Source organism: Zerene cesonia, chromosome Z, assembly GCF_012273895.1.
Source record: "Zerene cesonia ecotype Mississippi chromosome Z, Zerene_cesonia_1.1, whole genome shotgun sequence".
Classification (NCBI taxonomy): Eukaryota; Metazoa; Arthropoda; class Insecta; order Lepidoptera; family Pieridae; genus Zerene; species Zerene cesonia.
Genome location: NC_052122.1, coordinates 8,189,718 through 8,217,028, shown reverse-complemented (window position 1 = coordinate 8,217,028; position 27,311 = coordinate 8,189,718). Strand labels below are relative to the sequence as shown.

Sequence of the window (27,311 nt, the reverse complement as noted above, 5' to 3'; positions counted from 1 at the left end):
ATGACAGATTCGAAATTCAAATGTAATATTTTTTTATAATTAAGTGTAACAGTATTTATGGCCAGACTAAGTATGTAGGTCTTGTATCCAAATTTTATTTGTGTAGCAAAAGTATTTACATGTTAAAGAGGTATATTAGGAAAAAATTACTAACCTATGTCAAGACAAACTAGAACTCTTTTTAAGGTTTGCAAATATTATATGCACATTTTAACTGCACAATGCGGCATTTTTTTTGGCACTCGCCTGTGACTCACCAAGCGAAATTATTAGTTTTTTTTTAAATATTACTATTACCAGTTTCACTGGCGTGGTCAAGGCGTTCCATCTATCTTATTCTTTTAGTCTGAGGACAAAAATTGAAGCAGCTTCAGCTTTGTAAATCGACCAGATGCAAGACTAAAAATTAGAACTTTTAAGATGTAGTATATTTAGAGATTCTTCACCACTTGATGAGTGTATTTCTATTGCTTTCAGGCCGTATTCTTGGCCTCGAATTGGTGTCTACAAAGCATGCGCGCAGGATACGATGCAGCGTCGCAGTCTTCGTATGTTGGGCTTTACTTGTCGCTTGTGGGCTGGCAATCTACCTCATCTACATAGCCCTTGCCACTCAGCAAGTTCGCCTAGACATAGGTAAAGTAGTCAAGTTCTATTTCTACTTTCACCAACAATTATTCTTAACATGTTCTCAAATATTTTCCCGAAGTGTTGCGTGTTTTTAAGACGTTCTTATTTGCACAGGTCTTACGGAACCCTGGTATCATCGTAGAGGAGACTGGCAAGCTATGCCTGAATATAGACTAGATTTCCTTGCCCTCCCCTTGTCCTACGTAATAATCGGGCATTCTGCTACACGCCACTGCAACCAGAAGTTCTCGTGTATTGAACTTATGATTTCTATTCAGCAAGATCACTTAAGATGGGGCTTGTTAGATATTGGTCCTAATTATCTAGTGGGGGGGAATGGTTTTGTGTTTGAGGGTAGGGGGGCAAATATTCAAGGTGCAATGGTGGCTTCTTGGAATAGGAAGAGTATTACTGTAATGTTTTTAGGAAACTACGTAAGAGATATGCCTGATGATGAACAATTTGATAATGTAAACAAACTGCTCGAGAGGTTAGTCAATGTAGGTGTGTTAAGATCCGACTATACTGTATTTGGACAATGCCAAGTTCAACCCTTGACCGTACCGCCTGGCCGAAATATAATGGCATCTATAGAAAAATTGACAAATTGGAATTCTGCAAACGTCAGTGGGTGTTTACGAGGGTAGTATTGTTGAAAGGACTATATTTATGAAATACTTTGTGCTATAATACATTGATATATATTGCATGATGTGGTCAATGAGACCATTTACAGCTGTGCAATGCATATGTGGACCATAGAACCAATATGTTGTTTTGCGCAGTTAAAGAAACTGTTGTGGCAAATCATCGATATATACTATTGCAGGAGAATTATGATCATTCTAGTGATATTGAACATATCACTAAGTTTAAGATTTAAGATAGTAGTTATTAGGTCTCGACTTTAGATAGCTGGACGGTATACATGCTTTAATTTCGTTACATAAATTATGTGCCTAGCTAGTAACAAATAAATTAAGATTTGCAAACACTGTAGGGGCTATAGGTATGCGTCATTCATTTATTAAGAATAGGTACGCTAAAGCACGTATATTTCCTGAAACAACAATAATACCTTTTAAAGTCTGTTTTCCTTTACAAGTCTGATTTTAAAATGTATTGATTTTATATAAAAATTATATTGTGTAGATAGATCTCAGTGATGCCAGGAGTAGGAAAAATTGTATTCTTTATATAATACACGAATTATAACAGCAAACTTTTGTTTTTCTAGATAGGGGCATGCAATAGTTACGTGAAGCTTTAGAGAAGGGTGAAGGTATTGGAATGCATTTACAAACCCTTCCCACCAAGGGGAAGCGATTGGTAAAATTGCCTCATGTAAATAATGGATGCTCTGAAACTTCCCAAACATTTTATTTACCTTCCTATGCCTAACATTTTGGTCAGCCGTGAGTGAATTTAATTTTAAGGATAACCTTTAATATCTTCTCTCGACTGCATGTTTTTTTGCACAATTTTCGATATAATAAATTAATAAAAACAAACACTTTATAGTTTTATGATTTTAGTCATAATGTAAGCTATATATTTCGCAGTAGCAGTCGATCGGTAGGTTGTTATGCGCTTATATTTCGAAGTTTCGTTATTTTTATAGATCTCGTCATAATAACAAAGTGAGTACAGCTGTGAATAACCTCTTAAATTTCAAAATAAAAATATGTTATAACAGTAAAAAAATCTATCCAGAGACGTGATGAAATAAATAGATAGATTTACATATTTGTTTATTTTGTGGTGTATAATTTATATTGTGAATCTTTGTTCAGTTTAACATCGTTTTAAATAATGATTAGATTAAGCTGGTTTACCTTAGTATTTAAACGAATATAATCCATACTCAACAAGGTATTAAAGGTATTAAACCTTTAAGTCTAAAACCAAATAAATAAATTTAGAAGATATTTTTTTGTATTTATTTGTAGGAAGAAATTAAAACGCTTCATTGTTCATATTTATTACGTTTAACTTGTTATGGCGAAGCGGTTGTAAGTATTTTTGTTAACAATAGTTTATTTTTCTAGTTCAAATTTTTTATTGTTCCTTACCTAAAATACCTACTGCTAAGCATCAAATAGATTCCTATAACTGAACTTCGCTTCATCACCAGATCTCTAATGACACTCACAACGCATCAAGGTGGAATGTTCTCATGAAAACCAATTAATCAAACACACAAGATAATCAAGGTAAATCTCTGCGTTCTTTCGTCAGTATTTCAGCTCAATAATCAGATGGAGTCTATTTATTCATTCAATCCCTAGAGCTCCTTGAAAAATATTATTAGATTTAATCAAGCTCAAATGTTATCTGTATTATAAGTATAACTGTGCTCCTCTGTGAAATATTGTTTATTTAGTACTCAATCTAACCTGATAAGAATCTGTAGCAAAGATAGATCATTCCCTTTTATTCAAGCGTGGCAGATCTGTACTAATCTTCTTAATATATAAAACGCATAGGTGACTGATCTATGACTATCAATGCACATCGTAAACTACTGGTCAGATCGGGCTGAAATTTGGCATGCAATGCACCATGACACAGGTATCCGCTAAGAAAGGATCTTGATAAATTCTACCCCTAAGCGGATACATAGTAGATAAATGTTTATACTTTGTACCATGGAAATAACTTTGGGCACGCGACGTTGCGGGCAACAACTGTTAATAATATAAAGCTGAAATGTTTGCTTGCTTTGAAGCCCTAATATCAGGAATTACTGGACCGATTAAGATTCTTTCATCATACTATACTAATATTTAGGAAAGATCATATGTACCACGATAGAAGCCGGGGCGGATCGCGAGTGCTTATTTTTTAACATGTAAAAATAGTGTCGTACATTAGTGCATTAATATTTAAATGAAGAACGGTTATATCATTCAACAATCTCATCGTCATCTCTCGTTAGCAAAGATATGCGATTTCAACAATACTATTGACTTATTGAGTTGGAACAAACGCAACATTTCTTAATATAAATGTTTTGGGATCTCTTTACGAGATCAAAGAAAAACTAGCATGATTTTTTAAAATCGCTAAATGTACTAAGGTATCCTTCGAGATTTTTTAAATAAATTTGTAGCATTGTTTTCAACACGCTATCATTTAATTAGCATTTTGAAACATATCATACATTTATCGGATTTTATCTCTTTAATGCAGCGAAGCATACATATACTTAGTATATATAGTGTATAGTATATAGGCATTATAAGACAGGCTTTTAGCTCAGGTAGTCCCATTAAGTAATAATTGTATTAGTAGTTATTCGCTTGTAAGGAATAGTAGTTACCAGCGGTTCGTGCACACACCATCACAAATTCTGATTTTTGTCAGATATACCTTAAATCCACATTAAACTGCTAATCTGCATGCGCCAATTACCGTTCCCCCGCCGCGCGTACCTGTATGCTAACCGGAAAGTTCCTTTAATACTTGAATTTACGATGATATACGCTTTACGCTTTCAATATTACGCCGTTATGAGTAATTCTAATATACTTATATATGAGTATCTATTTATTGAATCTCATCGTTGTTTAATTCAACCATAAAAATGCTTTGGGAAAAACACATGCGTTTGCACGTTTTATGCTGATGATACATGAATGTTTGTTTCAGAGCTCTCTCTTCCCAAATACCTCTGGGACGTGGTGAAGAACAGTTCACGAACAGAAAGGTTGTCTTGCGCAGCAGCACTCATGGTTCTAATCACGTGTATTACTCTCATAATCTACTTTACCGTGCAGACGACGAAGTCTGCCGATCTCTTTGTTGATAAACGTATGTCTATTCAATTTTGTAATTTTTACGTACTCGTACTTGTAATCATGATCCATAGTTATTAACAAATTTTCTAAGAATTTTGCAATGTTCGTAGTGTGTAAAATTGTGTATATTAATGTTATTTTACTATATGAAGTCGAGGATACAAATGCCACTTCAGCGCTTCTCCTGAAACTAGGATACAATGCAGTAATAAATGGTATATAATAACATGCAACCCAGCCTCTGATAAAATTCCTGTTTTAAGGAGTAGTGAATATTAAAATTCTCCCTCAGTACTGCCATACTAGTGGTGGTGCCGTACTATACAATTTTGGTATTATAATTTTAAATAGATTGATCTGATTTGATTGCAGTTTTTTCTGATATAGTGAGCTTAGCGTTCGAAGAATTGATACGATAAATTTCTGATTACTCTTATCGTCCACATTTTGTACACATCCCAATGCATAAAACTCTAGTATTTTTATCTTCAATACACGCTAATAGATAATGCAAGGCTTATTAGATAAAACCGACACATAAATACCTGTGTGATCAATCTAATTGGCGAAAATAATATATGATAATTACACGTACCTTTAGCTAAGTCATAAATTCATTGAGATTGAATAGATAAGCGTCTGCCATTTGTATAGGCTAGCAGATGAATTCAAAACGGTGATTAAACATATAAAAGTACTCAATATTAACCCTTAATTTAGCAAAACGTGCGAGAAAGATACTTAAAGACGTTTAGCTTATCTGTCAGTTAAAACGACAAATAATTTATATGTAATATAAAATTCTCGTGTCACAGTTTTCGTTGCCGTTTGGCTTGACCGATTTTTATAAATTTTTTTTGCGCTTATCCGGTATCTATGAGAATCGGCCAACATCTATTTTTCATCCCTCTAAGATACGAGTAAGGCAGAACAGCGTTTGCCGGGTCAGCTAGTTTATGTGTAAAAATGTTAGTACAGTTTTCAAATTCACTAAAGGGACATTAACAGCAAGCCGTGAAACCAATCCCTAAAGTTCACAATTGAATAGTTCGCTGGGGTTCTATTTACAAAGTGTTACGTTCCAGCACCCCACGAATGGCGTATCACCAGAGAGATGTGGCTAGCCCAGCCGTACAACAACTCTCTCATTGTGGATAGTTTCAATCCGCTGATGCTGGTTGTAGTGCAGCACACCGTCAGCTCGCCTTGCAGCAAATTCGTGATATGTGCGGCCCAGCTACGTAACATGCAGCACTACTTTATCGGCACCTACAATTATGATATACCGTAGGTGGATTTTGAAGTTTCACGTTTCCACTTACTTTGTATAGTAATCGTTTCGTTGCAAAAAGGGGTTTCATATTTATTCCCTATTCCTTATAATTAGCTTTTTACATAAAATGTATAATTAACATATTTTTACTCATGATACATAACTAAAACATACATTCCCATAGCGCTACTTGAAATAACAAAACTATTGTAGGTACAATTTCTTGATTGGTAATGACGGACGAGTATATGAAGGCCGCGGATGGAACATTGAAGGCGCACATACATTTGGCTACAACCGTTGCTCCGTTGGGATCGGATTTATAGGTAAAACGTTTAATGAAAATCGACATTCTTATGAAAATTTCGATGCGTATGTAGTGTGTTGTTAAGTTGATAATAGATCTAAACACGTATGCCCAATCTCATAAGAGAATGTATCGTACGTTTGTCCATTATTTCTTTTTAGTTATGTAGGGTATGCTCTAATTGATAGTGATCAGTGCATGTTTTATTAAATCGGTTCAGCAATTTTTGTGATAAGAGGGCATACATAGCATTTACAAGAAAGCGACTGAATTGTTGAAGTCTGTTTAATTTTGTAAATAACTACTTTTTACTTTCCATATGGAGATAGGCTGAAGATTTATTGTTTTGTTTCCATATAACAAATCCATATTACAAAAAAAAAAATCATTATAACATCCCCAAATTTTAGAAAAATTACTAAATCTGTGACAGGTGACTATCGCGAAGAAATGCCGAACCACTCCCGTGTAACGGAAGCACAAATGAACAGGACTCTGATGCTACTGGCCGAGGGTGTGCAATCCGGTTACCTCCGCGACGACTTCCTGGTCGTTGGCGCCAAGGACCTCAGAGACACGGCGAGCCCTGGCTCCATACTCTACAACGCTATACGAAAGTTGCCCAATTATGACCGCAAAAATCGTTTCTCCAATCTGACGTGCGAACAGATGCGCGATGCATTCGGCAACTCATCGTTGATAAATTAAGCCTCAAGCATTTGTAGTGAGAAATCGAACTTCAATTTATTGAAAAGTTTTGTGCCATTGCAATATCACAATGTGTTTAAACACTGGGTTTTTATACTAAATTATAGATTATATATGTTTTTGTATAATTTTTGAATAAACTTTGTAGAAAATGTTGGGATTTATTAAATAGGCGTAATTATATTGACGTAATATAGTGAGTGAACAATAAAAGTGTTGTACGTGGTATAATCACAATCTTTATTAGTATATATAATATATATGTTTAGTGTACTTTATTGCATGACTTGTAGAGCTATAATTATGACACGACATGCATTACAACGCGGGTCCTCTTGCTTAAAAACCATTGCGTCATTTAACATAATGTAGTTCTGAAGCTGATATATTAGATAACCTAACCATTTAGAAAATTTTCAGTACGTATATAAGGTACAAATAAACACGAATCATGATAAAAAATATGTTATGATCGCGATCGTAAAAATTGTACTGAGTTAATTTAATCACAAGTATCAAGTTGTATACAGTTTATAAACATTTGGCATTGATAATAATCATATATTCTAAAGTAATAGAAAAAAAAGTAAACATTTGATTTTTAAATTTGTAATTCAGAAAGGCTCAATCATTTTCACATTACCATTTTGGTATTTAACTATAATTCAGAGGTTCTTTTAGGCACTGTAATAATATGTAAGGAAGTGGCTCGCCAAATTCGTACTTTGTCAAGAATTGAGTAAACGCACTTAATATTATTTTCAGTTTAGAGTACACGAATTTTTCAACAATTATATTTATCGTAATTTATGAAGAGACACGTCACACTACGGAAGGCCGACAGCTATGTTATGGATATACACGAAGACCCACTGTTATAGGAAAGCGAGTTACACATAGAACACGAGCAAAACAATATCAACCTTAGCGGTGTGACGCTACTATCAGATCTACACAAATGATTCAAGTTCATCGGCATTGCAATTTCGCATTTGGAAATGTGGTTAATGTAAGACTAGTACATAATAATACCTAAACCCGAACGGATCCGGGGCTCAATACACTACAACATCGAATATTAATTATCCATTTCCATTATAACTATTAGTGGTTACACAGGCCTATAGATAGAAACGAATATTATAGCAAATGATATAATATGCAGCTTACATTGCGATTTGTGTACGTTTGTTCAAAATTCCTATTTATTTTCTTTGGAATTCATTATTACATTCGCCTTTTTACAGTTTTGGCTCTAATAAGTATATCAGGACGCCGTCACGCCATTTGTTTCGTAAATTATTTATTTGTTTATTAATATTTACGAAATATTTGTTAAATTGGTGCATCGAAGTTAATTAATTAATTAGCCTCTCAAAAAGTAATAAACAACTGCCAGAAGTAGAATTTAAATCAAGGCACAACTTTAACGAATATTTATTTACGTAATTTAAAAACATAGAAATACCCATATTATAATAAAAAAACGGGTGTGATTTAATAACATTTCTCACCAATAAAGCCTATCATTTTAATGCAAATTCGTTGTTCTACACCGACGAAACAAGCTATCATTACATTAATTATTTTTCGACTCGCCCAAGTAATACATTGGTTTATTTGAAATTACAATTTCCGTACCTAAAAACATCGCATTACATTGACTGTTAAGTTTATTGCGTGAACAGTGCGAGTCAAGAATTTCACATTCTTAATAAATCAAGTGCGAACACATTTATATTGCTTTCATACACTTCAGTCGAATCTATAGATCTTATCACATTAACACATTAACTTAGTATAGAAAGTTATGTCGATCGATTGCAATTTATTGACGACGCAATTGTCATCTAAAGCCTTCTCATAATATTTTGACCAGAGCGTAAAATTATATTAAGATTCAGGGAAACATTCGGATCGATTTTAAGGGCGGCTGCAGGCAATGTCACATTGTGTATCTAGGCGAACTTAGTACCTACCGCCGACGGTGCATCGCAATAATTAACCTTTCAGTCTTTGGTACATTCTAGTACAATTGCATACTTCATACAATATGCCTAAATCCAATTGTTAAGTTCGCTAAATATCATTGGTTAAACGCCGGTTAGAATTTGGGGACACATATCAGATGAAGGCTTTAATTAGTTTAACACTAAGACTAGGTGCGCCCTGAGGACAAATATTCCATCAATTATTGCACATGAAATTTTCAATTTAATCACAGCTTATATTCCAAATAAAGAGATCTATCAAAAATTTTATAACAAACGTAAGAAAACATTAGCCAATAATATGGAATAATTTATAAACGTATTTTGTGACCCATTCCGCGCTACAGAAACATTCCTAGTCTATAATTTGATTTCATTTGCTGCAACGTTGGTATGCTTCAGTATACAGTATGCGTTAGGTAACTTAAGACAAATGTGTTTCTTTGAATAATTCAATATTTTACAACAATTTCGGTAGCGCGGGACAGGTCCGAGGCCAACAAGAAGCTTATCGCGGCGATAAGCTCGTTCATCTCGAGGTTCCCTTCGGCAATATTAAATGTACAATTTATTCGACAAGATACATAAAAAAAAAATTAGACCTACATTGCTTAATAAATAATTAAACGAATCACTTAACCAAAAAAATATGTGCAAAACGCGGTATACTCAAGTCTCACACAAATCGTTCACAAATTCATCTAGATTCTAGGTCAGTCAGTCGCATTCTTAACGCTTAAAACGAGCCTTACGGTGTATCTAAATAGAACAACATACAACACATATAAAGTATCGCCGCGATAAACGTACCCGTCGTGGCCGACAAATCGATGATATGATATATTAGCAAAAAAACAAATAACGATGAATGTTAATAAACAAATTATACGTCTGAAACGGGAATAAATACTTTATACACTTTACAAGTATACCTACGTGTCTATAATATGATATTTACAAGTTCATTATGAAGAATGACAGGTTGTTATTGATGCAGAATTCGGACGTCGGCTCAAATCGCCACACCAAATGAGATCCTTAACATAGTAACACTCGAATTTGTACATTAACTGTTGTAAATAATAAAAAAAAAATATAGAAAAATCATCTTCATTTGCTATGTGTCACCTAACACTGAACTTGGCAAAGCATATTTAGCGGGTCGGACGTAAATCTGGAATTTTGAACAACGTTTCGTCGCGAAAAAGAACCTCTTTACAAAAAACACGTGACTAAACAAGCAAAAAAAAAAAAATTACAATAATAATTCGATAATCATTTGATATGTTCGACGCTCATATCTAAGCTTCTATGATCAGTGATGCTTTGATTGTTCGTTCTTTACTGTGATACGTGTACGGAATAGTAGTCTCCTAAAATTAGTAATATATAACAAAAAAAAAAAAAAACAATTTTCTAAATGCTGCTAAAGAAAAGAGAATCAGTCAGTCTCTCATTAATACAATACAATGACAGTAATAAACTGTACAACGATTGGCACTCTCTTAAATTTCAATACTTATCTCGACACATATAGATTACATTAATTTGATCATTAGAAGACAATCCATTGCCAGCGTCAACAACACATACGCAACGGGCACGTATCGAGTTTGTAATTATGTCACTAACACCAATAAACACTACGTTAAAATTCAAAACACGTGTTCAACAACACTACGACTACACATTTATTGGTTTGATGATTTCATTTCTCCAAAAAATTTTATTACTTTAACTATATTATAACTTACAGAATAGTATGAATGTTACCAACAAGTGTTACGTGGGAGCCGGGAGAGTGCCAAAGTTGCAAGAGTTTACATTTAACTTGAATTTGAAACGAATCTAGGATGCTTTACCTACATACATAGCAGTATAATAGCTGTATTTTTTCAGGCCTTGCTGTGGTTCTCACTCGGCTAGTTGTTCTGGAAAATTAAAAAAAACACAATTAATAAACATACATAATTTATTTTTATTACAAACATATCTGGGGATATTCATTATTACCAAAAATTTGTATTTTCTAATGACATATTTGAAAATTATACATTACCCAATGTTACAGCACAAGCAAGGTTTGTAAGTTTGAAGCCAATACTTTATTTAAATATAGGTCGACTATTTTAATGGACTTTCCCAAAAATCAAGAAGGTTCTCAAGTTGATTGTATTTTTTTATGGCATAGCAAGCAAAGGAGCAGGTGGGCCACCTGATGTTAAGTGGTCACCACCGCCCATAAGCACTTGCAACACTAGAGGTGTTACAAGTACTCTTTTCTTGAAGGTCCCAATGTCGTATTGTTCGGGAACACCGTAGCTGGTAAATCGTTCCAAAGCTTCACCGTACGCGGAAAGAAGTTGTGGGTGAAGCGTACGGTGGTGGACCGCCAACCATCCAGATGGTGCGGATGGAATTGGTTTTTTATGGCGGGTGGTCCGATGTTGGAACTGTGCGACTGGTAAAATGTTGAACAATTCCTCAGAGTACACTCTATACAAAATACAAAGGGACGCAACGTCTCTTCGTAAAGATAGAGAATCAAGCCTATTGGAAAGCCTACGGTCATTGATAATTCGAGTTGCTCGATGTTGGATACGGTCAAGAGGAAGGAGTTTGTACTGTGGGGCTCCAGCCCAGAGATGAGAACAGAACTACATATGTGGTCGCACCTGAGCCTTGTACAGCTGAAGTCGGTGGGCCGGCTTGTAGTACTGTCTCGATCCACTTAGCACACCAAGTTTTTTGAAGGCAAGTTTAGCCTTCGCTTCCAAATGATCGCGAAACTGAACGTCACTTGAGATTACAACTCCGAGAATTCCGATTTTCGGCTACTAAGGGGAGTACTCTTAAAACGAGGTTCTACAACAAATGGGGACTTTTTAGGGGCAAACGCGCAAACTTGTGTCTTTAGGGGATTGAACTCTACAAGGTTGAGCTCACCCCAATCCGTGACTTCTTGGAGAGAAGCCTCGACTTGTGACACAAGTTTGTTTCGGCACTCATCTAGGTATTCCTTTGAGGTGTTTGCGCGGCCGGGATAAAGAGCATCCTCTGTACTGTCATCTGCATAGCAATGAAGGTTACTGATTTGCAACAAATCATTGATATGCAGAAGAAACAGTGTAGGTGATAAAACGCAGCCTTGTGGGACGCCATCAGCATCCGCCCATCATCCCATATATGTTCCCACTGCTGGGACACAGGCCTCCTATGAGGGTGGGACGCCAGCGTTCACATAAAGAGGTTCAGAGCAATAACCGTCGACTGCGATCTTAATGCTCCTCTATTTCTGGAAGCTGGAAACCCAATCGCATAACCTCTCAGAAAGTCCGAAAGATGGTAATTTCGACAGAAGTACTTTGTGCTAAACGCGATCGAAGGCTTTCGCTACATCCAAACTTACAGTCAATGTCTCCCCCTTACATTGTGTTTTATACCGTGACGTGATTGTTTTTGTAAACGAAAGGAAATTATTGTGTTTTGGTTACATTTTAGATATCTGGAGTTTCAGAACTTTGGAACCCTGTGGACGATGGTGACATTCTTTTTTGAAAATAATCTTTTTTCCCGCCGTAACTTTTGGTTAGGCAGGTATAAACAGATATATTTTAATAAGTGATCTTTTCATTTGTTCGCGTATCAATGCATTGCATGGTTTTTGAAGCTCAATTACTCCCATATAGTAGTTTCTATAAGTTTCCTACAAGTGTAAAATTAAATTGGTACAATTACTTGTAAGGAAGTTAAGTTCTTCCAAGTGCATGGCTAGAAATACTATTGCCAGATCATCAGCTATTGCAACCAAATACGGTTTTCTTGGTGTACTTTACAGTTGAACAATCTATCATACATTACCACTGAGGGGACCCATGTACCATGTACTTATATATTATTACTTCACTGATAATGACTGGTTCATTATCTGTTATGGATTTTACATTGATTTTCAGTGATTTTTTTTTTTTGGAAACTAATTTATATGTCTTGGAGGCCACAACTAGGACCCAATTACTGGTACACAATTACGTGCTTGTTTCATTATAAAATCTTGAATCCCATCAAATCCAGGAGCTCCAATGTCTTTTTCTTCCTCAAGCATCATTCAGATGTTCATCGGTGGCCGGTTATTTTCTCTCATCCATATTATATACCATATCATATTCGAGTAAAGTTTTTTGTGGGAAAAGCACGGTGACAATCGTCTTTGACAAGGATAGATCAGTAGAAGGTGAAATCAGCTATTTAATGTGTGTGTGTGTACCGTATGTATATGTGCGTGTGTATGTGCGTGCATGTATGCGTGTGCATGCGTACGAGCGTAGTAATTTTTTATAGCTATCATCGTCCATGAGCATTGATTGCCGACTTTAAATTAGAAAAGATTGAGAAAGGATTGAAGAGAGGAATAAAGGAAAGGACTGGGAAGGGTAAGGAGAAGGTAATGGGCCTATGCACTAGTACGCACCGTGCACGGGACGGCGCGGACGGAAGCCGCGCGTGCCGTCGGGCCCACGCGGCGTCCGCAGCACGATGACGCGCGGCCCCGCCGCGTCCTCCAGCGAGATGGTGCGCAGCCGCGCCAGCAGCCGCTCCGGCCGCGCCTTCGTTATTGCGCCCTTGCTCCTGTACAACATACACAGTTTTATACGTGGGCACGTGTATGTTTAAATACGTATATGACGATATTATATCCATAAATGAGTCTTCTTTCTGATGTTGGAGGAATTCATCGATTATTATTAATGATTCCCAATAATCTACACTAAAAACTGTTTAATTTTTTTTAAGTTTAAGTTTAAATTATGTTCAAATTCCACAAATTACTTTCATTAAACGAAAAATTATTAAAGGTTTTATCTAATTTATAATAATGTGACTTCTATTAATTTAAGAAAATAAATATTTAAATTCCTACTTTCTTTTTTCGTACATAACTCCAACTTCATCTTTCATTCACGAATATCTTTTAAATCAAAAAATTCTGATATCGAGTTAAAAGTTGACTGAACTAACAAATTGGGTTGTCCTTGTCGTCTGATTATATACAAAGCTGCTCCGCGCGATTTTACCGACGGACAAACCCACGAGCAACAGCAAATATTTATATGGCTCATGTCTTATGTATAAGCTATATTATTGTAAAATCATTAAAATCCATTCAGTAGTTGTCTAAGCACGCTGACCCAACAGGCCACTGTCCACTCACCCGATCTTAACCACGTTGCAAGCGGACGACTTGCCGTTCCGCGGATTGGTCAGCATCACGAACTCGACCGAGTCTCCGGGCTGCAGCTCCGCGTGGTTGCCGCGCACCTCCGACATGTGGAAGAATAAGCGCCTGTTGTCCTCGCCCTCCACGGACAGGAAGCCGAAACCGCCTGTGGATGATGATATTGAAATTATTTTGCCTTGGAAAATTTCTTATTTTGGGTACTTAAATACGACACTACTGACTATACAAAGAAAACTGATTTCCTTTCGAAGCCTGCGCTTTCCCAGGATTAGGACAAGCAATGACTCATTTACGACTTGTTGTAATTACTAGTAGTATTTTGATTTATTCAAGTTCAATATTCAACTTCATTCAATCCTGATTTAGAGGGAACATATAGCAGAATTAACGCTGCTAATCTTAACCGTTTTGATGTAAGTAATAAGTACCTATATAAAATTACCTTTAATAGCATCAACAATGGCCCGCCGTTTCTTCCTAACAGGCACAATGTTAGTGGCGCGCCCCTCAACGTCGGCTTGGAATGTCACCGGGTCGCCCACTTGCAGGATCTCACGTTTGCAGGCGAGCCCCATGATGCCGAACTCATACGAAGTGCCACCTTCCACTTGGATCAGTCCTGGTTTAGGATACCAGATGTTTAGTACTTACTGTCGAATTATTTAAAGATTCATTTTAAAAATCAATAATGTATTTTTTTTAATTACTTATCTATTCGATTCAATGCACTTGCAGTCTTATAACTAATGCTGTATTCTTCATATTTAGTACACATTTGTGATGTGTTGTTAGCGACTTACAAAACTGGATTAGATTATATCAACTATCATCACATATGAAAGAAAGTTCTCTTAGTTACATCACTTTAAATTCAAGATCGGTTAAACCAATTTCACCGATTTGTGTCACAACACTGAATAAGTCCACCAGGGCGAAGCCGGAGCGACCGGTAAAATACTCGTATCTATCTAATAAACTATCCAGAACTGTACCTAGCTTGCAGCACGCACGTGGCCTAGGCCGCTTCATAAACTCAATAAGAATTGTTTTAGAGTCACGCGGATCGCACGCTGACCATCAGTGCTGACCGCCTTAACATATATACTTCTACGCAACGCACTCGATGATACGCGTTATTCTCAAACGCTATGGGAAGTCAGCTCGCCGCCATCGTGACTCAACAACCGGCCAAAGTATATAATAATCAAGCATTCAACAGATTCTTCAACTGATCCCTTGGGGGTAGAATTTATCAAAAATCCTTTCGCTGGCTAACATCTGAGTGCCAAATTTCAGCCCGATTTGTCCAGCGGATTGTGTTGTGCGTTGATAAATCACTATGTCAGTCAGACCTTTGAGTTATATACATACTAGCTGACCTGGCAAACGCTGTTCTGCTTCACTCTTATTATTTATGGGTATGAAAAATAGACGATGGTCGATTCTCAGACCTACCCAATATGCACGCAACATTTCATGAGAATCCGTCCAACTGTTTTGTAGGAGTATGGTAACTGACATTGTGACACGAGAATTATATATATATATATAAATATTTAAATTTAGGTGAAAAATAAATTTTTATATGTATACTAGCTGACCTGGCGAACTTCGCAACGCCATTGATCCTTTTTTCAAAAATTTATCCGTATTTTTTACCTTTTAAACCTATTTACTAGGACTATTTATTATGAATGCATCAAAACGAAAATTATCAAAATCGGCCCAGCGACTGTCGAGTATTAGCGAGACTAACGAACAGCAATTGATTTCTATATATAAGAAGACGAAGATACCGGAATAGTGCGCCTGGTCCGGGTTGAGCGCGCGCAGCGTGCGCGTCACGGTGCCGTTGAGCGTCGGCTCGAGCGGCTTGGCGACGGCGACGGTGCCGCGCGGCAGCACGCGCACGAACTCCGCGCTCGCGCACCCGCCGCCCGACGCGTTCACGCGCCCCAGCGAGTACTCCACCTCCGTGCCGAGCTCCAGCCCGTCGGGGCTGCGCTCCAGGTTGCTGCAATTGGTTAAGGTTGTCATCAGCACCACCGCACTTTTGTAGAGTTAAAAATTTCACGACGGTAATAAAAGATTGAGAGAGAAACACGGGGAAAAGGTAACTGGTCTTAGACTCCTCCACTTAAAGCAGGGTACACGGTAACATTCGCATGCTATTTCACGCCATTCTTGTAAATCTAGGAGGTGCAGTACATTTACCGGTGTGAGCTTGCCAATTCGTGTCTAATTGTCTTTGGATTCTCAGATTTAAACTTTGTGATCAAATTTCATAGGAAAATTCAGTATATTTTATCGTGGTTCATAGTACTTTTATTGTACTTTTAAAAATCAATGGGATCATATATACCAGTTGTAGTTTTAGTACGTAAAATAATAAAGAATATTCTTATTAGCATAGTCATGGTGAAACTAATGTCTTATTTAGAAACAAATTAAGGAAATTAAATATTGTTTGGCGGGATCATAACAGTATGCTCACATTTTAAATACATTTTAAAAGATAAAACTTTAAACACAAGCTATCTAAAATCGCAAGAACCTTTAATTTCACACAAAAATGTTAATGTTTCTATAAAATATCATCAAATACTTTATAAAAACGGGTTAGAAGATATATTCCCAAGTGAATGATAGTAGTTCTCTCGTTTATTATACGACAATTATTTCAAATCATAATCATATAAAGTTTTCCGCTATGTAGCATAAATAAAAAATAAAATTATCTTAAATATAATTATACAATATTCCGTGACTACTCAACAATCGCAGTACATGCTAAAACTATTCCTTTCTTTTACAAACAAATTTGTGTTTTCAATAAGTAACACATCTTTACAAAATTCGGTTAAACCGTTGCTGATTCATATAAAGTTCAATGTTCCGATACACATTCTTCCAAAATCAATGCCAATAAAAGATACATTCAAACTTGTCTTTGATTATAATATTATCACAGTGGTTACCTATGTAACCACTGTTCAATAACCTTGAATGAATACTTCATGCAATGCAAAAAAACTTTTCAGTAGCTTTTACAACATTAAAGACACAAATAATGTAGATAATTTGTCTCCAAATCATTAGCCAACGAAATAGCTTCGTTTCGAGTGACGATCTCACATCAATATTGGAATAATATAGATTAAGTTTCGAAGAACAAAATATATATAAATATATGACAATAACATCGCGCAGCAGCAAATAATCCGTATATATTTATATTAAAGATTGTGAGCATTTTATTTATTGTATTTGTATTTCCAAATAGCTCTGCCCGCGACATCACCGATGTCGTACATGATATTACGTATAGCCTTACTCCATAAATGGACAATTTAACAATCAAATATTATTTCAAATCGGACCAGTAGTTCCCGATATTAGCGCATTCAAACAAATAAACTTATAGCGTAATATTATAAGGGTTAGCTCTTTTCTCGGCTTCGCCGCACCAGCTAAGTTTTTCGGTAACCATCGCACAATTTTTTATCCCCAATTTCACTGCATCAAGTTTTGTTTTGTTTTTTTTTTTTAATAAAATCCTCTCCAAACATTGGGAAAGGATTTTTTTAGTTAGTTTCCTCATTTCAACAAAATCGGATCAGTGGGTTAAGCGAGTAAACGTAACAGACTGATATGAATTCGCATTTAGAATATCAATATGAATATAGAATTAATTTAATTAGTTGTATTAGAAAATATACAACAAAACATGGCATAAAATAAATATTGATTGCATAAATAAATACAATAGCGATAGCGTTGCAAACGAGTATACTTAGCAAGGCACACAACAAAAAAATTAATTAAATAATAAATAAATAAAAACACAAAGCATTGCACTTAAAGAACACAGAGATCAATCTATATTTCTTAAGGCATGATTTATCGACAAAATTACAATAGCTAGACATAATCGAGCCAATATGGAAAAACTATTATATAAATTACACACTGTAATAAAAATTTAACGCTACACCAAAATCGTACCTAAAATGGAAGAAAACTTCCTTGGTGTGGTCCGAGGTCTCTATGAAACCGAATCCATCCTTCAGAGCAGCGATAAAGCCCTGCATGATGGGGCGAGCGTTGCCGTTCGACGAGCTGCCGTTCGTCAGGCTGTGCTGCACTTGCACGGACATCGCCAGCAGATCTTTGGTCCTCTTTGACTGCAAATACATAGATAATTATAGCAAAAAAAAGAAATTTAAGAAGTAATATTCTATGGTAACATGGAATTTTCTTTGTCATACATTATGTGAATCATCCTAACGTATAAAGAAAAGAATACAAATAAAGTCAAAAATATTTGAATAAAGGATCAAAAATAATTGTGTCTGCACTTAAAATTCACATCTGCCTACATAAATAAAGGTTTCTTTATGTCTTCCATATATTCCTATTGTATATTTCAAATCTATCGGAATCTATGAGGATTATTATATGACTAGGTATGTAAAATTTCACGCGGTAGTACAATGTGTTCCCGCAGTCCCGTCTAAAGCAGCGCGTCGGAACACAGTGGGGTTTTAGTCGGTAGGAATCCGACATAACCCACGGCTCCTTCCCCGGGTACCGTGGGTATCTTATGCAAGATTTCCCCACTTAAAAAAAAAAAGAAAAAAGGTATGTAAAATTTCATTTGGATGTGATATCCGTAGTCTGAATTATTTAACATAATGTGCTTCCACTGTTATATTCCGTCCGGGCGCATACTATGTTCGCGCTTTGTCCAGTTAACGTAATAATGAAACGAGATTGTTATATTATAAAGAAACCGTCCTTTATGCTTTGTATGACGACCGTACAAGACCAAATTGCCATTTCCTTTCGATTCAGTCTATTTGCATGTAAAAGTGCCTATTTATACATAGCTCAAAATCAACCGTTATTAAGTAACTTTACTCAGAAGCTAATCCTTGTTTTCTTTATTACGCAATTGAACAATCATAAGGCAACGAGATAAAGATAGTAAGCAAAAGTAATTATATATCATGATTGGCTTTTCACATTATAAGACTTCTCTGTTATTCTTACATGCACCTTGAATCAATATATCATTTCAAAGAGACCTTGTCAGAAAGAAAATGCGAATTATACTTAATGACAGAAAAGCAAAAACACAAAACTAGAAAAACAATTAGGAGTCAAGAATAAATACCTACACAAAGGAGAAAATAACAACACCGATTTTTCAAACAAAGTATTTGCTTCAGGCCAAGTTACTTTGAAAAGCGTTGAATTTAATACGGAAAATACATTTATTGAGCTTCTCTTTTACATTGCCTGGAATTGTTTACAGTTTCTATAATTTTCTTTTCAAAGAGCGCGAGTGTACAGGCTTTCAATTAACTTTTCTAAGAACTGCGACATCCTAATAAAACTTTCCTGGAATCGAATGATGAGAGCTTTAAATGGAAAAGTTATATGAGAGTGCACCTGTATAAGCTTTTATTATTTCAGCATCCCCATCCTGTTCCTATAATAAACAATAAAGCTAATTTAATTTGCTGGGGTCGCCCACGCCTTCTTTTATTATCGCTTCACAGAAATAACCGTTACCTGATAAATGTCAAATGTAACTTTGTCTCCAACGCGCGGCAGCATTTTCGACTCGCATTTCTTAGCCGAGAATGGTATGTTCTTCTTGGCATTGTTGATCTGGCATGTTATTATCCCATTTTCCTGCGCAAAAGACACTTATGTACACGATGTCAAAGGGGCTCGAACTTCCGAGACATAATATAGTTTCATCAGTTTAAATACATATAAATACATGATAAGTGTACAAGCTATAAGCTGTAAATAGAACTAGAGTAATACAAAAAAACGCTCAATGGCAATAACATGAATATTACTCATATTTTATCAACGATAATCTAATACTCATCAAAGATCAGTCAGTACAAAGAAAGACAGAAGCCAGCATATCACTTCAACAAATATTTAAAATGACAACGTAAATAAAATAATGCAAAGAAATCCGATCCTTTGTAAATAGTATTAATTGTATTAAACAAGACCGGTCAACATTGTGCATCTATAAATAATAAACTATAAAAGGCAACATTTCTATCGTAGGCCGTTGATAATAATTGATAACCAATTGGGCTCGTAATTGTGTTTTATTCAGAGTACACAAGTACTTCATCCGAACGGAATATATGTATGACACACAAGGTTAGATAGCATTGCACAATCGCGCATCCGTTTAGACGGTACACTGTATTGAAAATTGCAAACTGTTGTTATCAGCCAGCGCGGAGTTAGCTATTGTGTCGGGACGAGAGGCGAATGTATAATCCTGTGAGCATAATATCAGAGCGAGGGCAGCCTACTCGCGTTAATCTTAGCATTGCTACAAGTCACACGAAAATGTTTAACTTTTATCTCTTTACTCAAATAGTAAAATGCAATTGTATTTTAATGTGTTAGAATCAATAAATCGTCACGTTAGGCAGTATGCCTGTTTTAAACAAGCGGCGAATAGATCTGACCCTCTCTCAATTTTCTCGCTTAGATACGACCTTGGCACTGCCCGCCCTAGATTTTTTCAATCTACTGTTATTCAATATATAATAGAGTGTCTAAATTTAAAAATGAGATGTGTTATTGCGCAATTTTCTGTTCAAATACACAAAAGTCTAAATGCTTCTGCTACGCTAGTTATGACAAAAATAGTAACACCATTTGAAGCTATTGTGTTTCTCGTAACTAAACAACGGATAAGGAACATTTAGTAATTTTCTGCAAAATTGAAATGCACACCAATTTCCATAGGTTTCTCTTTCAAATTCTATAAAGGGCCTAGTGTAAATTATGGTTTGAAAAAGTAATAAAGAATCACATACATCTACATACAATATTTGTTCTTGTCCATTGGAATATTTCTAATGAAATCAAAATAAAAACGATCTTACTATAATCAATGCTTTTAAAAGATTTTCATCTTAAATTTCAAAAGGTTACAAGTCTCCAGTGTTTTATGTACAAAAATATAAATTTGTAACAAAATTACTATCCTGCGAAACAAAATAAATAAAATATAAAATACGAACAATTTAATAACGGAACTTTCGAACGCGTGCTCAGTTAGCGAGATGACACAAAAAATGTGTTTATGAAAAACTTTTAATTAGTCTGAACTCTGAACTTTCACTGAAAATGGCAGCAGCAGCAGGCGGGATGTGACTTGGAAATAGATAGATTGTTTGAATGGAAGCGAAAATAAATATGAAACATGTATAGCCAGTAACGTATTCAGAAATGTCGCGGCATATCATCTACAATATAGTGATAATTAAGATGTAAGTTAGTATGCAGAAGGGAATTAAGTTCCGGTAGCACTAACTCGATACAGAAAATTATTTCAAAATACATTTTCTCGTGTGCGCCCATGTATTTTAAACTACTGAGATTATGAATTCTGTAAATATACTTGTTATTCTGTTACCCATACTGGCTGGGATAATATTAGTGAATTTTGTAATATAAATATGTACTTGAGAAGCTTTTTTAAGAATAAATACTTAAATCAATAAAAGAAAAGGCCTTATAAATATATTTTCGGAACCTTCGGCTTTTGTTTTGCCCAATTTAAGACATATTAAAAAAGTAATTACATCAAAAATTTATTAATAAACCTATTCCTGCACATATTTTAAGCCAATATCAATTTTGGGGTGTGCTTTAATTATTTAGCTATTGTTGAAAAATGGTATGTATGATTATTCTGATTTTCAAAATTATTTTTTAGGCTCATGAACCGTGTGTACCTATTTTGTTTATATTTTCTGTAGTAATAAATTAAATAACTCCCCAGCGTCATTACGATATAGAATTCTCAATACATAATTTAGTTTCCATCCCGATACAAAACACACGCAGTTGCGCGCACAATCGAACATTCCAGAAGCCCGTCGAACGTTTCCGAATATTCTAGATCGTTTGCGAAGATTCTGAAACGTTCCTGATGATTCTAGGACGTATCCGAAGATTCTAGAACGTTCCCGAAGATTCTGCAACTTTACCGAAGATTCTGGAACGTTCCCGAAGATCCTGCAACTTTACCGAAGATTCTGGAACGTTCCCGAAGATCCTGGAATGTTCGCAAAGATTCTAGAACAGATCAGCGTGCAACATACCGCGCTGCCGTTCCTGGTGGGACTGGCGGATGAGGACGCGTACGACTGAGCCTCCTTGGCGACCACGCCGCGGACGCCCTTCTCGACGAGCGTCTCGAACTGCACCGTGCCCGGCGGCAGGTGCTTTATGCGTATCGCCGACTGGCGCGTATTCATATTCGAGAACGTCGTCACCGGATCCACGGTGAACTCCACCTGGACGACAGATTGCGTTATTATAACGTTATGTTATAGTTAAATTAAGTTCGACACACTCCATATATATGTAAAATAAACGAGTTCTTTTTTTTTCATCATTTCTTTTCAGTAACCTTGTGTTTAATATTTAATGTTTGTAATTTGAAACATGTTTATATCTACTTTCGATTGTTTGTTTGTGAAATAAAGAAAGATGAAAAGTATGTTTGAGTGCAATCAATATACATTTAGCAATGAAACTGATAATGGCTGCCGATAACTCAAAAACGAATCCAAGATACATGTATTAATATAAATATTATTGTAATAATAACATTATCTCAAGTGTATGTTACCGTTAAAACTCTCTTTTATGTTAGAACGCGTTTTCCCTAGATAGAACTAAGGTATAAAGGTTTATTCTTTACCTCATCACCAACACTTAGTTCTTGTCCAAGGCGGAGGACTTCAGCGAAATGGAAAAACATAGTCTGATCGCGTTCCACACAACGGATGAAACCAAATCCTTCCCGCAAAGAGCAGACTATGCCTTGCTCTCGTCTAAAATCCAATTGAAAATTTGTAATTATTGCAAAGACAATGTTTTAAATAAAAACTTCGATCACATAAGACTGACTTAAAAGAACTATAAAAGAGATATATTTTAATAGAATGTTTAATAATATAGATAATAGTCATAAATAAAGTGCATAATATTACACATATTGAAAGAAGAACACGATATCGTCACTGACCTTTCGCCAGATACATTAAAAGACTCATCCAATAGTGAGATGTTGGTAGCTCGCTTCAACTGATCCCGCCTGTCTGTTGCTACTTGGAACTGAACCCAGTCGCCATGGCGCAGGGTGAACTCACCGCATTGATCTTTATCACCAAATGGAACCTAAAATGATTTAAACAACATTTTAACCATGCAACCCCATATCAAATACAGAAAAATAGCATAATTGACTAATGAAGATTTCTAGAATCACCAAAAATAGTATAGAAATTTAAACAACAATGTGGGCGGCAAATAAGGTCAGTCGGTAAATATATCTCTTTGATGCATATTTATTAAAATGTTTATACACCATCCTACAAAGCTTCATAGAATTCGATATGTGAGATATCATTACAATTGTCTTCATATCTGATTGCAAATGTTGTTTTAGATTTTTTGTCATTCTTAAAAAAGTGTGTCATTATTCTGAATTATTGCAAATAGAATGAAAAAATATCAAATTTTATAAATTGATTATTCAAATAAATTAATGTGTATATTTATGTTGTTTTAAGGCGCTTCTTGAAGTTTTAATTTACAATGATTCTATCTACAGTATTTTTTTTTTTAATTATTGAATAGCTAGATCTTTAAATCAATCCTTTTAAAGAAATTATTAAATAACTTCACAAAATGCCAGCAGTGACAGCAAAAGCAATGAAATAAAAAAAAAGCAGAATCATCCTGAGTATGATGGAGATGACACTGTGTTATTCAAGTAGTATAAAGAAGTACAGAGGAAATATTTAAAAATAAATAATAAAATGTTCTTTTTTCAAATTCGACTAATTGCAGTATTTACATGTATAAATTAATTTGGCATAAATTTTATTTAAAATACCAAAAAAGTGAGCAATACATTATTAAGCCAGGTATAATTCTCCTTTTTTTTGTGCACTAAGCTTTGGTCATGAAGTCCAAAAGTAATGGGAACAAAATGCCATCTTGACAGTGCTACTCTTAGTTGGCTCGGATAGTCACCCATAACATGTGAAAAGAAGGGCAATAAGAACGTATATGTCAGAAGTCATATTTGGATGATGCTGAAATTTTTTTTTTAATTCACATAACTTACCTCAACTTCAGAATGATCAGCAGCACGATATTTTATCCTTCCAGGTAGTGGATCATTCTGAGGTACACGCATCATATTGCCACGCTCCAGGGGTTTCAAAACTTGCCCACGCATAATTTCCGGATTTATATCTTCAAACACAACAGATCCACTGGGAAGTTTTGTTATATTGCAAGCCACTTCTTTACCCTGGAACAATTTGAATGAATAAATGACAATCACAAGACAAGCTATGCAAACAGAGCAACTAAAACTTACATTTCTTGTCTGAATTATAAACTCCACATCATCACCCAATGATAATTCCTCTTTCAATTTTGCTTCTGAATAGTGGAAAAATATTTCTTTGACGACATCAGCACGTTCAATAAAGCCAAAGTTTTCTTTTTTGGAACACACAACACCATGATACTTGACAGGGTGCACAGGATTTTCAAATCGGACATGACAAGCCCCAAGCGTGCCTCTGAAAACCCATAACTGTACAGTTTCTATAAAATGTGTTAGGAAATTGGTGAAAAAAAGCTGTTCAATTAATTTTTACTAATTTAGATTACATACATTCGCAGCAAGTATGCAAAAATGAAAACAATAAAAATAACACCATATCAACAATACCTTTGGTTAGTTGCAATCTGAAAGCTAACAGCATCACCAGTACGCAAAGTGACATTCCCCTCAACATCATCCTTTGTGTATGGCAAGAAAAAACATTCACCACGGTTCTCATATGAAATTCTACCAGTGTTATCCCCTGACCCCTCACCCTTAACTTCTGTAGTAACAATGCCAGTCACACGAGCTTCACTCAACACTACCTCTGGAGCAATCTTTGTTACTGTGGACGCTATGGGTTTACCAGTTCGCCGGTCATATGTCATTTCAAATTCTACTGGGTCACCAATCTTTAAATGGTCAATGTTGCCACTGAACTGGCTGAAGTGGAAGAACAGGCGAGCCTGCCTCTCACAACATTGTATAAAGCCATAGGAATGCTGAAAGTTTTATTGAATTGAATCCACTATTATAGGATATCACATTTAAATCACAGTTAAAAATTTTAAGTTCTATGCAACATTGCATTAAGAATTATCACTAACAGCTTTTTTTTCAATGATTGCATTTAAATGATTGGTAAATAAGCTCAGTAATGGACTTACAAGTAATTTTTCAATGATTCCTGTCTCTCTAATAGGTGGGTGGTTTACAGAGTCATATTGAGATGGATTATTTGTGGAGCTAGATGAGTATACACCAACAGAGTCACCCATTGGACATGCATCTAAATTATAATTGCCCAAGGAAAATCTGTTTCCTCCACCCGACTTGTTCATATTGTTAAAATTATCTCTCGGAGAGCTTGGATACTCACTACTATATGTACCTACAAATACAAAATTTTGTTGTAATTCAGAAAACACATTTAAAAAAACATTTTTGGTAGCATACACTTATTACTGTCTCTATATATAATTGAACTAATTCTGACAGAATGTCAATTCTGCCTAGAATTAAAGCACAAAGCAAATAATTGTTCTGTATAACTGAATGACACAAATTCTCCTGTTCAAAATGGGTTTTATATATTTCTTAACAAAAATTCTTTGCCGGTTAAGTGTAACAAAATAATTTTATTGAATAAAAAGATGCAACAATTAATAAAGTGTCTTTAGTGGTAGTGTCGGTACAATTTTTACAAAATTTTAAGTTATTTTGTGGAGATTTTTTAATAAAGTCAAAAATAATTCCTACACAGTATGTTACACTAGCTTGTATAACTTACCATTGCGGTAGACCTGTTTGGATTGCATATTAGAATGTTGGAGATCTAAAATATCCTGCAAGGGTGCTACATGTGAATCTGGCGGCTGGAACAATTTCCACTGAGGATTGCTTGACATTCTCTTGCAATTTCTTCGTAGTTATATATGAATGTGTATAATATATAAATCCAAATCTCAGTTATGAACCAATATATCACAGAAAATAGTATGGTGTTACGTTTTAATAGTGCTTACAAATTTGTAAATCAAAATCACATTTTTCAAGTCTTGTGTTCACTAGAACACTGAGTCTTTAAAACAAAGTTCACAAATTTATGCACCAGAACACTTAATTCAAACAAAACTACTTGGGAATATACTACACTAGATCCTCAGATGTCTTCAATGCTTGCTGAATCGGAGTTCTGCTATACATTGCCTTAAATATATTTTTAATTTTTTTATTCGCCGTTGCGTTCAGTTTTGATTGCTAAATTAAATTATATTCACAGCAAAATTACTTAGTGTCTATAGATGAACTGTAAGGGAAATATATTAAAAATTAGAAAATTTGACAAATTTCCAACTTGAAATCTAAAGAACATTATTTTTCGAATTAGATTCGAGCGAATTCCTAACGAACGCGTGCGCTCGCCGAGTTTCCGATGTTTTTACAAATCAAAAACCCTATGCAGTGAATTTCATAAACGACGAACACGTTAATGACACCATAATACTTTAATGAGCAAAGGTAATCAACTGAAATTACACAATATTCTAATTTTGCCAACTACCATAATCAACCCCAATTAATTGAAAAATCGAACCGTGTACATATACCCGCCATCACAAATCATAAACTCCAGAACGCTTTTATGAGAAAATGTATATATTTCTACGAGATTATATTCATGTTCAAAATCGGATTATATCAAAGCGTCGCGTCGAAATATTGTTCTACATTTTATTATTGCTATCTAGGTAGGTATCGACTGTCCCGACAATTCGAGCCGACCGTCTATGTTCTGAAATTGTAATGCCGCTAACGCCAAATTTCATAACGCTTCTAATAGAGGATATGCCCTGGGATATGTAAATGTAGTTTCTAGCTATAATTTAATATCAAAATTCACTTGAAACGTACAAAAGTATACAAACAAAATCCATGAAATTAATTAATCTCACCACGATACAGCACAGCACTGACGACATACCGCCATATTGAATGTCAACATAGTTGCACTTTTGACTTAACCATACAAAACAAAATTTAATTTTGTAACAACTAATTTCGTTAAACTTTCGTCTTACAAGATTTGCTGTGGCCTATTGATTTAATAAATAAAACGATTTTTTAAAATTTTGTTCTTGTTTGAAAACTAATGACGAAGACCAATCTTGG

At 35.2% G+C, this 27,311-nt stretch overlaps 2 protein-coding genes across 7 annotated transcripts in view; one reads left to right on the top strand and one right to left on the bottom strand.

The window, feature by feature from the left end:
• The window catches only part of LOC119835686 (peptidoglycan-recognition protein SC2-like), a 14,646-nt gene extending 4,682 nt beyond the window's left edge, over positions 1–9,964 (top strand). The window contains exons 2-5 of one of the 2 annotated variants that reach the window (XM_038360659.1): positions 4,282–4,443; positions 5,516–5,717; positions 5,917–6,029; positions 6,444–9,964. In XM_038360659.1, the coding sequence (XP_038216587.1) occupies positions 4,282–4,443; positions 5,516–5,717; positions 5,917–6,029; positions 6,444–6,718 (752 nt within the window). In that variant the 3' untranslated portion in view covers positions 6,719–9,964. Of the gene's footprint in view, positions 1–477; positions 637–744; positions 1,853–4,281; positions 4,444–5,515; positions 5,718–5,916; positions 6,030–6,443 lie in introns of those variants that run through there. The other variant, XM_038360660.1, reaches the window with a different exon arrangement.
• LOC119835684 (cold shock domain-containing protein E1) lies at positions 6,940–27,311 on the bottom strand. 5 transcript variants are annotated; one of them, XM_038360657.1, is made up of 16 exons: positions 27,095–27,309; positions 25,930–26,448; positions 25,307–25,530; positions 24,765–25,141; positions 24,405–24,612; positions 24,147–24,335; positions 23,040–23,191; positions 22,713–22,845; positions 22,108–22,302; positions 19,526–19,648; positions 17,954–18,132; positions 15,745–15,962; positions 14,391–14,567; positions 13,922–14,093; positions 13,181–13,338; positions 6,940–10,640 (listed from the first exon to the last, which is right to left on the bottom strand). In XM_038360657.1, exons 2-16 carry the CDS (start codon positions 26,045–26,047, stop codon positions 10,624–10,626), a joined length of 2,640 nt encoding a protein of 879 aa, XP_038216585.1. In that variant the 5' UTR covers positions 26,048–26,448; positions 27,095–27,309; the 3' UTR covers positions 6,940–10,623. The 5 variants fall into 5 exon arrangements, with proteins under 5 accessions (XP_038216585.1, XP_038216582.1, XP_038216581.1 ...); XM_038360654.1 differs by having other exon boundaries at positions 24,147–24,612; positions 27,054–27,311; XM_038360653.1 differs by having other exon boundaries at positions 24,147–24,612; positions 27,095–27,311.